General features: G+C 48.8%; 1 protein-coding gene and 1 pseudogene across 2 annotated transcripts; one reads left to right on the top strand and one right to left on the bottom strand.

Annotated features, from left to right (window-relative positions):
* Positions 1-728: 728 nt before the first annotated feature.
* Positions 729-5,617, top strand: LOC311627107 (intestinal-type alkaline phosphatase-like). The gene is made up of 11 exons (XM_084893350.1): positions 729-2,087; positions 2,166-2,282; positions 2,394-2,509; positions 2,681-2,855; positions 2,940-3,112; positions 3,385-3,519; positions 3,612-3,684; positions 3,800-3,934; positions 4,019-4,210; positions 4,433-4,549; positions 4,635-5,617. The coding sequence occupies exons 1-11, from the start codon at positions 2,009-2,011 to the stop codon at positions 4,922-4,924; spliced, it is 1,602 nt and encodes a 533-aa protein (XP_084749476.1). The 5' UTR covers positions 729-2,008; the 3' UTR covers positions 4,925-5,617.
* A 7,158-nt stretch (positions 5,618-12,775) lies between these two features.
* On the bottom strand, positions 12,776-13,704 carry LOC311627021 (mitochondrial mRNA pseudouridine synthase RPUSD3-like; annotated as a pseudogene). Its single transcript has 2 exons — positions 13,690-13,704; positions 12,776-13,514 (listed from the first exon to the last, which is right to left on the bottom strand). The product of its transcript is annotated as a mitochondrial mRNA pseudouridine synthase RPUSD3-like (transcript).
* Positions 13,705-16,913: the final 3,209 nt, after the last annotated feature.

Raw genomic sequence — 16,913 nt, 5'->3', positions numbered from 1 at the left:
ATGTGGCTCGAGAGCCGCAGTTTGCCGACCATGGGGCTAGGGAAATGAGCCTAGGCTGGGCTACTTTGGCTCCCTAAGAAGTCAGAAAAAAGGGGGCCTTGGAGATTTTGCTGGGACGAACTGCCACTGCCCACTGTTGTCCTGGCTGTAAGCCTCCTGGGGTTCCTGAACGCTGGGGAGACTCATGCGTTGGAGAAAGAGGTCTGGGAGGCCAAGCGTGCTCCTAGCCAGGCCGGACCTTTGTTTTGAGGGGACTGTAAAGGCTGCGCCTTTAGGAGAAGGCTTAGGGGAGGACGTAAATAGAATATTCGAGAGCATTTGAGTCGATGGACCAAAATGAGATTGATCCCTTTCACACAGAGGATCCTAGCGTGTGGTTGGCAAATGGCACTAATTGGATTTCTGCTACTAGTCTCCTGAGTAGGGTGGTTTAAGCTATTTACCCTCTGGCTGGGGAGGAGAAGTGCAAACACGTAAGTGCCTCTGGTTTAGAGAAGATAGGATTTACTAGATGGCAACAAACTGCTGCTTAACTTAAGGTGACCAGATTTTAACATTGGTAAAGTGGGACACCATTGACCCTGGGGGGGTGGGGGGGGCATTTCTTGATTTAAAATTTGGTCTATATGGAGCAACAAAAATTTTCGTAGAATGCAAAATTAGTATTATAATATATATTTTTTAAATTTCAACATAAGTACAATTTACAAATATAATAAATAAAAAATTAAGTGTAGTATTTTATTCTTTGGCATATTTCTCATTTGATTTTTTTTTTTTTTTTTTTGGTAGATTGCTGTCATTTAAAAGGTCATGAAAATTTTCACAAGAATTGGTTAAATTATATTTCACACGTAAAATGTCTTTCAAAGTCTCAATACTTAATTGTGATTTTTCTGATCTCCACACTTTATTTACCGTAGAAAAAAAATGCGTTCAGTCGCAGCATTAGTTCCCGGTAAGGACAGTGCATATTCCACAATTCTAACAACTGATCAACAATGCGAACTTTGATAAGCAGTTCCCAATAATCAGTTCTCAACAATTATTTAAAAAAAAAAAAAGTTTAACATTATAAAATTAACAAAAATAATATAAAACTCATATCCTGGCTAAATAGCTACATGGCCACCAAAAACCATATATTCCCTTTCCATTCTCCTGCTGTTTCCTAGCTTGTCGTGCATTCTTTCCAAAAATCGGGACTTTTTTAAAATGCTGCGGGGTGTGGGACAAATTGTTAAAATCAGGACATCTGGTCACCTTAAACTCTCTGTCTCAGTCTGCCCATCCCCTTTACCTGGCTTATAGGCCTGTCTCTCACACACACACCACAAGGCTGGCCCAGCCCAGGGTAACTGGACACACAGACCAGGTCCCCACTGCTGTCACCACCACCCACCCTTTTCCGGCGAACAAGACTCTGGGCCCCAGCTCCTGGACACACCAGTAGACCGGTGCCTGTTCACCTGCCCAGGCCAAGCCTGGTGAAAGGCCACCTGGGTGGCAGGACGACATCAGGAAGCCAAACCAGGACCCGTGCAAGCCCTGTGCTTGCACCCCACCTCCCTCAGCACTCAGAACCAAGCCTGGGCCCGACTGGCTCAAGGAAATACGGAACAGATGAGGTGAACAAAGGAGTGACGGGTGCCCAGGACTGCAGGAGCAGAGGTTAGGGGGAGCCCAATCAGGACCCCTCAAATGCTCCTCACCCAGAGGGCACCCACCTCTTAGCCCCACCCTACCCTGGGGAGACACCTTTTGCCGGACCCCCTGCCCCAAGGCTGTTACACCTTACCAACGGGAGGGGCTGTCTCTGGGTGGCTGCCTGGGGCATGGGAGGGACCCAAAGCCTTTATAAGCCAGGGATGGAGGCCTCCCCTGATTAAGCCCCAAGAGCTTGCCCTGCTGCTCCTGCCCTGGTGGCTCAGTCTTCTCCAGGTTCCTGCCTCACCAGGTCCCGGCCTCTGCAGGCCCAGCTCCTTCGCTGGCCCACCGTCCCGCAGGCATGCAGGAAGCGGACCTGCTACAGCTGCTGCTGCTGCTCCTGGGCCTGGGGATACAGCGGGCCCACGGAGCCATTCCAGGTAAGGGGCCCCTCCCAGCGGGCCCACACATGGGGCGCTCCCCCAAGGCAGGCCTGACCGCCCTCTCCCCTCGGCCAGCTGAGGAGGAAGACCCAGCCTTCTGGAACCACCAGGCAGCCCAGGCTCTGGACGCCGCCAGGAAGCTGCAGCCCATGCAAAGCGCCGCCAAGAACCTCATTCTCTTCCTGGGGGACGGTGAGTGTGCTCGGCAGGTCCGTTCCCAGAGCCCTCGGTCCCGGCACCAGGGCTGCCTGTGGTCACAGCCCTGCCTGTGGACGCAGACCTCACAGGGTTTCTCTCCTTCAGGGATGGGGGTGTCCACGGTGACAGCAGCTCGGATCCTAAAGGGGCAGATGAATGGCAAGCTGGGACCTGAGACCCCCCTGGCCATGGACAAGTTCCCGTACCTGGCTCTGGCCAAGGTAAGGGCTGGGAGGCCTCAGGGTGCTCCACACCACAGGGGTGGGTGGGCCTAGGGAGCCTGGTAGGAGGGGAGGCCCAGGAGGGTTGGGGCCTGAGTTAGGGGCCCGGGGCCTCGTCATGATCTGGGTGTCTGTCCCAGAGAGGAGTTGAGGGTGTCTCTGTCCCCCCAGACATACAACGTGGACAGACTTGTACCAGACAGTGCAGGCACGGCCACGGCCTTCCTGTGTGGTGTCAAGACCAACTTCCGAACCATCGGTGTGAGTGCCGCGGCCCGGTATAACCAGTGCAACACCACACATGGCAACGAGGTCATCTCCGTGATGAACCGGGCCAAGAAAGCAGGTGGGCTGGGGGCCGGCATAGTGGGCAGGGGTGGGGCCCAGAGCGCACAGTGGGCTCACCCTGACCTGACTCCCTCCCCCTCAGGGAAGTCAGTGGGGGTGGTGACCACAACAAGGGTGCAGCACGCCACGCCAGCCGGCGCTTACGCACACACGGTGAACCGCAACTGGTACTCGGACACACACATGCCTGCCCAGGCGCTGAAGGACGGCTGTCAGGACATTTCCATGCAGCTCATCTCCAACGTGGACATTGATGTGGGTCATGGGGCAGAGGGGGTGGGTCCCACGCTGGTCACAGTCCCAGGCAACCCACAGCCTGAGCCCAGGGGGCTGGGGCTGGGGCTGGGGCTGGGGCTGGAGCCTGGGGCCTGGGGCCTGGCAGTGTCTCTGGGCACATGGGATGGTGGTGTAAAGGTTCAGGCAAGCCAGGCCTTCGATGGGGGCGGAGGGGACCTGGAGATTGCTTGTTCAGGGGGCAAAGGGCCAGGCAGGCCCCAAGCTCACCTGCCCTCCTCCTCTGGCTCCAGGTGATCCTGGGTGGAGGCCGCAAGTACATGTTTCCCAAGGGCACCCCAGACCCTGAGTACCCTGGTGACGCCTCCCAGCAAGGAACCAGGGCGGACATGCGGAACCTGGTTCAGGAGTGGCTGGCCAAGCACGAGGTGACGGGGCTGCGGGTGCAGGGGACAGCAGGGCGAGGGCAGGGCTGCCGGTGGGAGAGCCCTGGGCTGAGGCCCGCTTCTGTCCCTGCCAGGGCGCCCAGTACGTGTGGAACCGAACAGCGCTCCTCCAGGCGTCCCAGAACCGCTCCGTGACACACCTCATGGGTAATGGCCGCTCCTCCCCGCCTGCCCGCCCCGCCCCCCCGGTGGGTCCCTGGACACGCATGTGTGCACGGACCCCGCTCCACAGCGTGTCCGTCACCCGGGCCCTTCCCCACAGGCCTGTTTGAGCCGGGAGACATGAAGTACGAGGCCCAACGAGACAGCAAGCAGGACCCGAGCCTGAAGGAGATGACAGAGGCCGCCTTGCGCCTGCTGAGCAGGAACCCCCGGGGCTTCTACCTCTTGGTGGAGGGTGAGTGCGTGGCCCCCTCCCTGAGCAGAGGGAGGTCAGGTTTCAGGGCGGGTTCCCCACCGCCCACCCATGGTCTCTCCGCAGGGGGCCGCATTGACCACGGTCACCATGCGGGAAAAGCCTACTTCGCACTGACCGAGACCGTCAGTTTTGATGACGCCATTCACAGCGCCAGCCAGCTCACCAGCGAGAAGGACACACTGACCCTTGTCACCGCCGACCACTCTCACGTCTTCACTTTTGGTGGTTACACTCTGCGTGGCAGCTCCATTTTCGGTAGGTCTGGGGGAGGGAGTGGCAGGCCCGGCTTCCTCAATTAGGAGGCAGGAAACGCTGTGAGCCTCAGTTTGCTCATCTGTCAAATGGGGTCATAATAGCCATAGCCTTGCAGGGTCTTGTTCAGATTGTCACTGAATAAGCAAGCAGTGCTGGGGCCTAGCCCACAGGGGGCGCTGCAGAGCTGTGTTGGTGACATCACACGACCAATCCTCCCTGCAGGGCTGGCTCCTGAGATAGCGATAGATGGCAAGGCCTACACCTCCATCCTTTATGGCAATGGCCCCGGCTACGCGATCAGCAGGGGCTCCCGGTCAGATGTTGATGAAAGCCAGACCAGTAAGTGCACCAGTGGGTGGGCAGGCAGGGGGAACCCATTGGGGGGGTGGTGCCCACCATACCTGATTCCCCGTTATGTGTCCAGATGACCCCGACTACAAGCAGCAGGCGGCCGTGCCCCTGTGGAGCGAGACCCACGCTGGCGAGGACGTGGCCGTGTTCGCGCGTGGCCCGCAGGCGCACCTGGTGCGCGGGGTGCAGGAGCAGAGCATGGTGGCTCACGTCATGGCCTTCGCCGCCTGCCTAGAGCCCTACACCGCCTGCGGCCTGACGCCGCCTGCTGAACCGTCAGCAGGCCCCTCAGCAGGCCCTTCACTGACTTTGCTGGCTGGGGCCCTGCTGCTGCTGCTGCTGCTGAGGGCCGTTAAGCCCTGATCGCCCCACCCCTCACCCCTAACCCCGGGGCCCATCTCCTCCAGGGGCCCTACACCAATTCTGGGCCACTTACTGCCAATACCGAATCTCCCCCTCATCACCCCCAAGCTTCCCAGGGCCTGGCCTTTACCCTGCGGTGCACACCGCCCCCACTCAGCCACCTGGGATGGGCCGGCCTGGGCACCCTGGAGGCTGCGGTGGTGGCTTCCTGGAGCTCTCCAGGCTCTCCCAGCTGCTCTGGGCTCCCGGCCCCCGACCTTGACTGCCAAGGAGGTTTTGTAGCCCTGTGGGACCCGGGGACTCTGGCACATTGGGGTGATGGCACATGGGGAGTAAGGGGGTGTCCAGAAGAGGGACAGCTTCCTGTCACCCTACAACCTGTCCTATGGCTACTTCCTGGCCCATAGGCCACTGCAGCCAGTAACACCGGTGCCTTTGACATAAAGCCCTGGGCTTCCTCATCTAGGGGCCCAGTGGCACCATTTCACAGGAGATGGGGACACAGGAATTTGTCCCCCGTCACTAAGTTACGGAGGTGGTCACCTCACAATTCCCATCCTGGCTGAGAGCTCCAAGGAACAGCCCTTGCCCACCCTGAGGCCATGTGGCACTAGACATATTTTGTAAACGGGATTCAGGGACCTCTATTCTGGGAGGGACACATAAAATAAAATAAACTGCTTTACAATGTAATGCCAGTTCTGATATGTTCTTGAAAGAAAAATTAGTATGTGGTGGGTACAGAGTGTGTGAGTCAGAGGGAAACAACTCAGATGAGGTCAGGGAGCAGAAAGGGACTCCCTGAGGAGCAGACAGGTGCCCAAGATTGAAGGCAAGAGTGCTTCAGCAAAGCTAGCAAGGACCCTGTGGCAGCAAGTGACTTTTTGAGTCAAAGTTGGGGGTTGGATGGGGATAAGGAGGAATGGGAAAAGAGCTCAAACTTCATCCAGAGTGTGGCTTTGAGCAGGGACATAACATGACCCCACGACCACATCAAAATACAACTAAGCCCTAGCCAGTTTGGCTCAATGGATAGAGCATAGGCCTGCAGACTAAAGGGCCTTGATTCTGGGTTTGATTCCGGTCAAGGGCATGTACCTTGGTTGCAGGCACATCCCCAGTGGGAGGTGTGCAGGGGGCAGGTGATCAATGTTTCTAACTATCTCTCTCCCTTCCTCTCTGTAAAAAGTCAATAAAATATATTTATTAAAAAAAATATTGAAAACCTGTTTGAAGAAATAAAGACAGGAAACTTCCCCTATCTGGTGAAAGAAACAGACTTGCTAGTCTATGTAGCACAGAGAGTCCCAAACAAGAGAATCCAAAGATGCCCACACCAAGACACATCATAATTACAATTAAAAAGGTTAAAGACAAAGAGAGACCCTTAAAAGCAAGCTAAAAGCAGTTAATTACCTACAAGGGAACACCCATATGACTGTTAGCTGATTGCTCAACAGAAACTTTGCAGGCCAGAAGGGCATAGCAAGAAATATTCAAAGTGATGAAAATCAAGGACTTACAACCAAGATTACTCTATCCAGCAAAGCTATAATTTAGAATTGAAGGTGAGAGAAAGAGCTTCCCAGACAAGGACAAGCTAAAGGAGTTCATTACCGCCAAACCAGTATTACATGAAATATTAAAGTATTGTCAAGAAGAATGAAAAATATAAACAATCAATGGCAATAAATGCAAATCCATCAATAGTTAAATCTAATAATCAAAATAAATGAACAAGAAATCTAATGAACAAAATAAACTGATGAATAAAATAGAACCAGAGGCATGGACACATGAGACAGACTGACGAATCTCAAGGAAAGGTATGAGAGGATGTGGGAAGAGATTAACCAAAGAACTTATAGGCATATATGCATAACCATGGACACAGACAATATGGTGGTGAAGGTCTGGGTTGGGGTGGGAACTGGGTGAAGAGGGACAATGGGGCAAGTGGGATATCTTTAATCTATAATATTCTCAACAATAATGAGTATCCTATAGAATAAAGAGGTAATATGCAAATTGACCACTCCAACACAAAAGATGGCCAGCAGGGAGGGACAGTTGTGGGCAATCAGGCCAACAGAGGAGGGCAGTTAGGAGGGACCAGGCCTGCAGGGGAGGACAATTGGGGGCAATCGGGCCAGCACGGGAGGGCAGATAGGGTGACCAGGCTGGCAAGGGAGGGAAGTTAGGGGCAATTGAGTTGTCAGGTGAGGGGAGTTGGGGAGGACCAGACCAGTAGGGGAGGGCAGTTAGGGGCAATTGGGCTGGCAGGGAAGCAGTTAGGCATTGATCAGGCTGGCAGGCAAAAATGGTTAGAGGAAATAAGGCAGGCAGGCAGATGAGCGGTTGGGAGCCAGCAGTCCTGGATTGGATTGTGAGAGGGATATTTGACTCTCTGGTTAGGCCCAATCAGGCCTAAACGGTCAGTCTGACATCCCTCGAGGGGTCCCAGATTGGAAAAAGTGCAGGCTGGGCTGCAGGACACATACCCCCTGTGCATGAATTTCGTGCACCAGGCCTCTGTTATATACATATATGAAATCCTGGCTACTCTGGGGAGTCTATATTCTGTTTGTTTTTTGTTGGAGGGAGAAGGGCAGAAGCAGAAGATAGGAACCCTGAGGGGAAATGTGGACACAAACCTGTCTGACCTCCATCCCAGGGCCAACATTCTGGGTGAACCCACTGCAGTACAGCTACATTCACTGAGTGTCTAACCCACCCAAAGGGAACATTTTAAAGAATCCCAGAAAGGTGAAATCAACCCTATTTCCCAATGCATGTTAACAGAATTACACATTTATTTATCCGTTGACAAAGGCGCAGAAAACCACTTGGCTCTGACTGGGAATACTGAGATGAGAGAGCATGCTTCCTCATTCTCTGCCATCCTGACTAACACTCACGTCGCCTGAAGGCCTGGGTGTCAGGGCGCTTTACTCCGATCCTGGGCTTTGGTGGCTGTCACAGCATGGGAGCGCGATGGGATAGGGCATCGTCCGCTGGGCTCGCTGAGCGCCTCATCACCGGGAACTCCGTGCACAGGGTGTGCAAAGGGCTGTGTTAGAACCCAGCAGCTGTCTGTCTTCCCTTTGTCCGTCAGTGGATCTGGCCCACCAGTGGGGAGATGCCACATGTTTGCCTCATCAGTGGACTCAGAACACAAGGTAACCCGCTTTAGATGGTTTGGCTCAGTGGACAGGGCATCAGTGTGCAGACTGAAGAGTCCGGGTTTGATTCCAGTCAAGGGCAAATGCCAGGATTGGGGGCTTGATTCCCAGTGCAGGAGGCACTCAATCAATGATTCTTTCTCATCATTTATGTTTCTACAATATCTCTCCCTCTTCCTTCCTCTCTGAAATCAATAAGAATATATTAAAAAACAAACAAACAAACAACAAGGTAGTCCTACATTTTAAAACTACAGATTTTAGAAATAGATTATTCTAGAATCAGTGTTGATGGCCACACAACTTCAAACATTCTAAAGGACATTGACCTGTGCACTTTAAAAGGGTGAATTTTATGGTATGTATTTATTTAGAGAGAGGAAAGGAGAGAGAGGGAGAGAAATGTCAATTTGTTGTTCCACTTATTTACGCATTCATTGAATGATTATTGTATGTGCCCCGACAGATCAACCCTACAATCTTGGCATATTGGGACAATTCCCTAACCAACTTAATTACTTGACCAGGACTATCGAAATTTTTTATAATACTTTCTGCTTCCAAGTTATTTCCATGTGTAGGTATGAGGGGGTGTATCGTCAAACACATTGTCACCCGCAAGGTCAGGTGTCCGTGGGAACATTCCTAACCTCTGTTTCCTTGTCTTTGCCTTGAAGGGGCAGACACATGGGAAGTGTGTTTTTTAAGGTTTTTACTGGGGGCCTAAGACTGACAGCTCTTGTCACTCAAGACATGTCAGCACCTTGGTCTTGAATTAGGAGGGAAGTTAGAGAGAGGAGGAGAAAAACTTACAAGAGCCCTTTTCCATACTTTGCCATCAAGATGACTCGTTCTTGGTTGTCTGGGCAGTTTTCATGCTCACACCCAATCTTGTAACTGTGAGCAGGACACCTCACTGGCTGGGCTCTGCTCACCCTGAAGCTGCTGCCGTAGAAAAATCCAGGGATTTCTAACATGAGCCTGTGGCCATAAATCAGTCTGAAGAATGCATTGATGATTAACACTTTGGTTGGATAGTGAGTCATACAGGGCTCAAAAGACTCATTCCTAGGAAGTCTCAGGATCAGCCTCTTGTAGAAATGGTGGGCCATTGAGGATGGGGCAATTCTGTAACTATGGGATGTGAACTGAGGCCAAATTTTCCCCAAAGGAATGGGCAGGTAAACAGAAGGCAGTCAGGTTGTATGGCCTTCATTGTGAAAAAAACTGAATCATTTCCATCAATCATTTCTATCGTGGTCCTAGGTTTTTGGTCTGTCTCATTTTTCTGTATTTTGCATCTAGTGTAACATTTACATAAGTCATAAAGAGTATTAACAATTATCTTTTACTATAATCATAAACGGTTGAACTGTATAGAAAAAAAGAATAAGTACAGTGGAAACTCATTTCTTTTTTTCTTTTTTTTTCTTTTTTGAAACTCATTTCTTTAAGAATTCATTTCTCAACCTTACAACCTTTTCATGCTGATACCTGTATGATCAGTCACGCATCTCTTAGGTGACAAATAGGAGAAAATGTGTGAATATGAGTTAGTTTACCACTGTAAAAATCTCAGGACAATATGCTGTGAATATTTCTGTGTGTATTTTTTTCTTTTGTTGCTGCTTATAATTTTTGTTACATTTTCATTTTTTACCATACATTTCCTTTCCTTTTTGTTAAATTTTCATTTACAGTTCGTGTCCTTTTTGTTTTTCAAGTGCTTATTTGCAGATTAAGTAGTATAGTAGATAGGTACTGAAAATAACAAAGGTTAAAACAGGGGATCATTAGGAGGTCTGGAACAGATCAATTCAATTTACATTATTCCTAATGGGGATAAAGAATTTGGTTTTCGAACAGCCTTCCAGAACAAATTAAGTTCGAGAAACGAGGTTCCACTGTATAACTATTATAATATTACTAGAGGCCCAGCGCATGACATTCGTGCACTGGGGATCCCTCAGCCTGGCCTGTGCCCTCTCATAGTCCGGGACTCCTTGGGGGATGTCCACCTGTCAGCTTAGGCCCGAGGGGATGGGGCCTAAGCCGGCAGTCAGATATTCTCCTCGCAATCTGGGGCTCTCGCAGTCTGGGACCTCTCACTTCTTACCACCCGCCTGCAGCGGAGGCTGGAGAGGCTCCTGCCACCACTGCTGCTTTCACCAGCTGTGAGCCTGGCTTCTGGCTGAGCGTCACTCCCCCTATGGGAGCACACTGACCATCAGGGGGCGGCTCCTACATTGAGCATCTGCCCCCTGCTGGTCAGTGCGATCCACTCACCATTCTGTTGATTGGCATATTAGGGTTTTATTATATAGGATTAGTAGACAGGTAAAGACTATCGAAGAAAATGGATTTTGAGCTCAATATCAATCTGGAGATTCACAGACCTTATAAATGTCTTGGGATCGCTGTCTGCCTCTGTTGTCAGCAGTGTCTCATCCTAGAGGAGTCTGATGTCTGTTTTAGGTGCAGGCAAGTGGACATCTGACAGGGGCAGAACCTTTTTTAGATGAGAAATGTGAATCCATGAGTTAACTCCTTTAATTTAAGTTGCACATGGATTTGTTAGTAACACCTGATTTGGTCTTTTCTAATGAGATTGGAGAGAGTCTTTGATATCTCTTTCAATAGACAAAATCTGCTGATTGTAAGCCATGGTCTTTGAAGTCTGCGTTACTGGAAGTGAACTCTGAAATGAATAGTCTACTAATTTATTGATTTTTTAAAACAGAGTCTTTTATTAGCAGGGAGCAAAGAACATTCTTGGGTCCAGATAATTTGATTGCTTACTGCTGTTTGTTTAGCTGCTGCATCAGCTAAATGATTTCTTTTTGTTTGCTAGTAGCTTTAGAATGTCCAGGAATCTTGATTATTTCCAGTTGTCTTGATTGCTGTATGTGATCTAATAATTCTTCAACCTGTTTTCCATTCTTTATAGACAACCCCTACGGAAGTTAAGAAGACTTTCTAAAGTCATGAGCTACACCAAAGGCACAGTGATTGTCAGTGTAAATACTTACTACTTGGTCTTTGGCCAACTGACAAGCTTCAATTAAAGCAATTTAATTTATGTATTTTTTTTTTATTGATTTCAGAGATGAAGAGAGAGAAAGATAGAAACATCAGTGATGAGAGAGAATCATGGATCAGCTGCTTCCTGAACGTCCCCCACTGGGAATTGAGCCCACAACCCAGGCACGTGCCCTGACCAGGAATTGAACCATGACCTCTTAGTTCACAGGTTGATGTTCAATCACTGACTCATGCCAGCTGGGTGAGTTAGAGCAATTTACTTGGTTTGTTAATTCAGCTAAATGAGAACTTTTCATTATATCCACCTGAAAGGAGGTGGTCAGTGTTTCTATCCTGTAAAGAAGGTAGTAAAATTGCTGGGTTAAAACGTTGGACAAAAGTAATATTAGGTGTAGAAACCAGGAGTATTTCATAAGCCATTTGAGTAGTGGTGAGAGTTTAGCAAAGATTTGACAGAAAAAGGAGGAACATAAATGGTTAAATGTTTTTTTAAAAATAATATTTTATTGATTTTTTACAGAGAGGAAGGGAGAGGGATAGAGAGTTAGAAACATCAATGAGAGAGAAACATTGATCAGCTGCCTCCTGCACACCCTCTACTAGGGATGTGCCTGCAACCAAGGTACATGCCCTTGACCAGAATTGAACCTGGGACCCTTCAATCTGCAGCTCTATCCACTGAGCTAAACTGGTTACAGCAATGGTTAAATGTTTGTTTGCATAACCTGGTTGCAGGAGAGGTGGCCCTCCTGCAGCAAGGGAGCCCATTGGGTACTGAGTCTGATTGCTAACTATAATATTCTACGGAGCTATGACGCTCTCCGTGTTTCTGAGTCAGAATGCCTAAAGCATTTCCTTTATTTTCCTGTGTACAATAGAAGGAAAGAAAGGGAGTTTATAATTAGGGTGTCCCAAAATTGGAGCTTCAGATAATTCTTCCTTTAGAGCTCCTACACTTTGTTTCCCTTCTTCTTCAATGAGTTCAAGTCCATCTGATTGCAATGTGGCATGTAGAGGTTGAGCCATTAATGAAAAAGTTGGAACTCAGTTGTGACAGTGCCCAGATATCTCTACAAAGCCCCTCAGCTGTTTCCTAGTTCTTGGCAGAAGAAAGGCAAGGAGTCATCTGAGTCTTTCAGAGTTAATTAGTACCCCACTTTTTTTTTTAATATATTTTATTGATTTTTTTCAGAGAGGAAGAGAGAGGGATAGAGAGCTAGAAACAACAATGAGAGAGTCATCTATCAGCTGCCTCCTGCACACCCCCCATTGGGTATGTGCCCACAACCAAGGTGCGTGCCCTTGACCGGAATCGAACCTGGAACCCTTCAGTCCGCAGGCCGACGCTCTATCCACTGAGCCAAACCGGTTTCGGCCATTTTTTTTTTTTTAACCTTTCCAGCAAATCCTCAAAACTATACTATGAGTTAGGTACATTTATTATCTCAAGTCCAGAGAGGTGAAGTTATTTGTCCAACACTACACAGCAAGTGCCTCGCCAGGATGTGATCTTAGGTTAGTCCAACCACAGAGCCCTAAACCAAGACCTTACCGCCTGTTGCACACTGAGCTCCTTTTCCTCCAGCCTGTTCACCACTTTCCAGTAGGAACAGCTGGAACAGAAGGACTATTGTTGGTGGAGCCCCAGGCACTGTAGGGTCCTGGAGAAATAAGAGGGCAAAGGTGCCCAAAGCTCTATGGGGCCTCCCTGTGCCTGGGACCCGGGAGGCGGAGACAGCGCAGGTGGGGGTGCGAGGGCATCTGGGCGGCCTGGGCAGGCGTCCTGGAGGCGTCCGGGGAGGCTTCTCCAGGACCTGTCTTTGGGGTTTTGTGCTCTCCGCTGGCAGTAGAAAGGGCTGGCCCAGGACAGTGCCCACGCGGGCTGCATCCCCGTGGTCCCCGAGCACAGGGCAGAGCTGTGGTACCATGCGTGCCTGCAGCTGACCAGGGAACACTGTGAGTGGTTGCAGCTGGGCCAGAGCACAGCCAGAGCCGGTGGCCACCACACGGAAGTGGCTTAGGGTCCTCCTGACACCTTCCAGGATGTCCTTTCGGGACGGGGACTTCACTGGACTGCGAAGCCAACACCACCAATGTGTTCCGGTTTCAGAGCTGCTGGGTCTGCCCCTCAGAAGTAGCCGGGATCCCATCAGTGACAGCCCCGTGGGTGGCTCTTCGTGAGCGGGTGGAGACTTCTGGAGGCGGCTTGGTGTCTGGGACAACCGGAGAGGAGTACGAGCCCAGAGGTCTCCTTCCCAGATGCTCGGACAACCTGGGCTCCTGCTCCAGAGCCCCGGGGACGGGCTCAGCGGGGGCAGCACGGAGAGCGAGGTCAGCTCTCCCGGTTTTCCTGTCACTGGAAGACCCTGTGGCTAGTTCATCACTCATGGTCCTTCCTAGACCGTCACAGATGCCCTCAGCACATGGACCAGCTCCAGCTCCTCCTACTGAGGTTCTCTGGCTGCAGCAGCCCTGGGAAGGAGTGGTTTCCCACGGACCCCGATCGATTGTTTGCTGGAGCCTTGAGGTTGCAGTTGGCACTGGGCCTCGGATCATGTGAGCTGAGCGGACCCCTGGCCTCACCACCAGCTACCCAAGATATGGCCCCAAACCCAGTAGCCACCTAAGTATCCCATTCTTTAAATATCAAACCGCCAAGTACGACGTTACTTGAGGCAAACAGAATCAGAGCTTGTCTTTTGGGACGTTATGTTATTTTATAGCCAGCTGCTGTCATAAGTAAATGGTGTCCTTTAGGGAGTCTAGTTATATCTTAGAGAATAAAATTAAATCATCTACCTATTGGATTAGGGTTCAGTCTCCGGGAACATCAACATAATTTAAATCAGCCTTTAGTATCTGAGAAAAATGGGTGGGTTTCTGTCTATCCCTTCACATGACGGTTCACACAAATGGCAGGTCTCCCCCAGGTGATGGTAAAGAGCTATTGGCTGTCTTTTCCACAGGAATGCCGAAGAAGGCACTACAGAGATCTTATGAAAAAATATTGGCAATCCACAGGAATGGCTGATAATAAGATAACCACAGGATGTCTGGTAATACCTTTGTTTTTTTAATCCTCACCTGAGAATATGTTTTTATTGCCTTTTAGAGAGAGAGGAAAAGGGGTGGGGGGAGAGAAACATCAGTGTGAGAGAGAAATTAATCAATTGCTTCCCACCTAGACTGGGGATTAAACCTGCAACCTAGGTATGTGCCTTGACTGAGAATCGAAACGTGACCTCCTGTTTCATGGATTGATGCTCAACCACTGAGCAACACTGGCCTGGGGGTAATTTCAATTTCTCTTAAAGCATTGGTAAGAAGGGGAAACACCCCTCATAACCCTTAGAGAAGCTCCATGCTTGCTCCTCTCTCTAACCCCCCCCCCCCCCCCGCTTTTTTTTCTTCTAAATTCCATTTCAATCTTCGACAATTTTCCTTAAGACAATTCGGCTTTTTACAGTAAAAAGAGACTCTCTTTTGACCTCATTGGAAAGTCCTTTAAGGAGGTCTGACCTGATTGGTTAGCTGCTGGAGCTTACATTCATAATTTTAGTAGCTTTATCCTTTTCTGCCTTTGAATCGTTTCAAATAAGTGATGGGCCAGAATTGCTAGTTTATCAGAATTGCTTACATGTGTGGTTGACCGGTTTAATTCATGTTATTCGATCAGAGTTACAAGCTCCTCATCTAATCCTTCCAGAAATGCTGATAAGCATTGGATCATTCTGATGTTCCTTAAAACTGTCTGGAGACCATCCTGAATGTTGTTTGAAACTTTTTTTTCAAAACATTCAAATAAATCAAATATGTTTTCATTGATATTGTTGGATTTTTCACCCAGTCTATTTTCTGGAGGGTAAGGGGGAATCTCAGGGGTGGCTTGGTGAAGCCAGTGGGCTTAATTCCCTGCATTTTTCTTGGCCTATTTCTGCTCTTTTTTCTTTCTTCTTTTTTTTTTTTTTTTTTTAATCCTCTATAGGAGTTTTCCAGCGGATCTCACTTAGCTATTCTGCTGCTTTGCTCTCAGAAACTGGTAGCTGTATTGGTTGAAACACGTTAGGATATCCAGGATCATATATTCTAACAATTAAATAAAATTCTTTTGCAAACCCAAAAGGGTCTTAAAGAGGACCAGGAAAATCTATAGTTAGATTCCTTAATTCTGCTTTAGTCCATGAGAGCAAATTATTGCTGGTTCCCCTCATCCTGAGACTGGGTTTTCTCTAAGCAGAGCTACAATGATTTATATGGGATTGTTTTTTTGTTTTTGTTTTGGGTGTGTGTGTGTGTGTGTGTGTGTGTGTGTGTGTGTTTCTAGCCCTATTCTGTTCTTTTAATTCTTACTTTCCCCTACGCAGTAGAGGGTGATAGTAATGCAGAGAGAAGAGGAGGTGAAGAAAGGGGAGGCGAGCCCAGAAAGGGGCGTCAGAAAGGAGGAAGGGTGAAGTGGGTGTTGGCCTGTGCAGCCTCAGAAGCCTTCTTTAGTTCAGAGACAGTTTCTAAAAGTTTCTTGCTAACTTCCTTGAAGAGAAAAAAATGTTATCTGACTGTTCAGAAACAGTCTTTAAAATTCTCTTGAATTCCCGAGCAGAGGAAAGCTTACCTGTGCTCCTTGTACAGACTTCTATTTTCTAATCAAGGTTAGTGTCCCATTTATCCAGTTCCATTCCAAAGCCTGATTTTTCCCATCAAGCACACAAAAAAGAGCTTAGAGGTATCTAAAGATACCGTTGTTGCCCATCTTAAGCTGCTGTCACTTTTATCTAATTCTCCCCATTTCTGTAAACACTCTCAAGTCGAGGCTTCCTACAAATTGCACATGAAACTTGCCTGAGTACTGAACAGAGGCTGACTATCATGGGGCTTGTCAGCCTTGGATGTACAATTTCCCACTTTAATTTTAATTTTAATTTTGAGCCAGTTAAGAACAACTCAAATGGCCCTGACCGGTGTGGCTCAGTTGCTTGGAGAGTTGTCCTGTATGCTGAAAGGAGGCGGGTTCGATCCCTAGTCAGGGCATGTGTAAGAGGCAACCAAATGATGTTTCTCACATTGATGTTTCTCTCTCCTTTCCTCTCTCTAAAATCAATGAAAAAATAATAATAAATAGAAAGAACAACTCAAAGACAGGAACCACTACCTAAAGCAGGTAGGTTAAGGATTTCAAGAGGAGACTCACCCAAGTTTACCTAGTGAGGGTCAAAGAGCCCCTGGAGCGCAGGGGGCACACTGATACCTAATACCTGGCCTGGTGCAGGGTGGTCCTGGGTGGGCTTATTTAGAATCCTGCCAGCTGAGCCAACTAATGCCCATGTAAGAATGTCTAAACCTATAGAGGATTTTGCCAAAACCGGTTTGGCTCAATGGATAGAGCGTCGGTCTGCGGACTGAAAGGTCCCAGGTTTGATTCAAGTCAAGGCATGTACCTTGGTTTCGGGCACATCCCTGGTAGGGGGTGTGCAGGAGGCAGCTGGTCGATGTTTCTCTCTCATCGATGTCTCTAGCTCTCTATCCCTCTCCCTTCCTCTCTGTAAAAAAAATAAAATAAATAAAATAAAATCAATTAAATCTGTAGAGGATTTTTATTAAAAAGTATTTGATCCAAACAAAGCATATACCTGGAGGTAAGATCTCAACAGACTGAGGAAAAAAATGCTTCTTAGGATGTCGTTTGCAGTTTCTTCCTCCCTTTCTTTCTTTTTCTCTCTTTCTTTCTTTCATTTGTAGCTTCTTTTATACATTAGGAATTAAGGAGGGAA

This window comes from Pipistrellus hanaki, assembly GCF_964339955.1.
Source record: "Pipistrellus hanaki genome assembly, chromosome: 8".
NCBI classification, from domain to species: Eukaryota; Metazoa; Chordata; class Mammalia; order Chiroptera; family Vespertilionidae; genus Pipistrellus; species Pipistrellus hanaki.
Note: the sequence above shows the minus strand (reverse complement) of the source record. Positions and strands in the feature narration are given on the sequence as shown.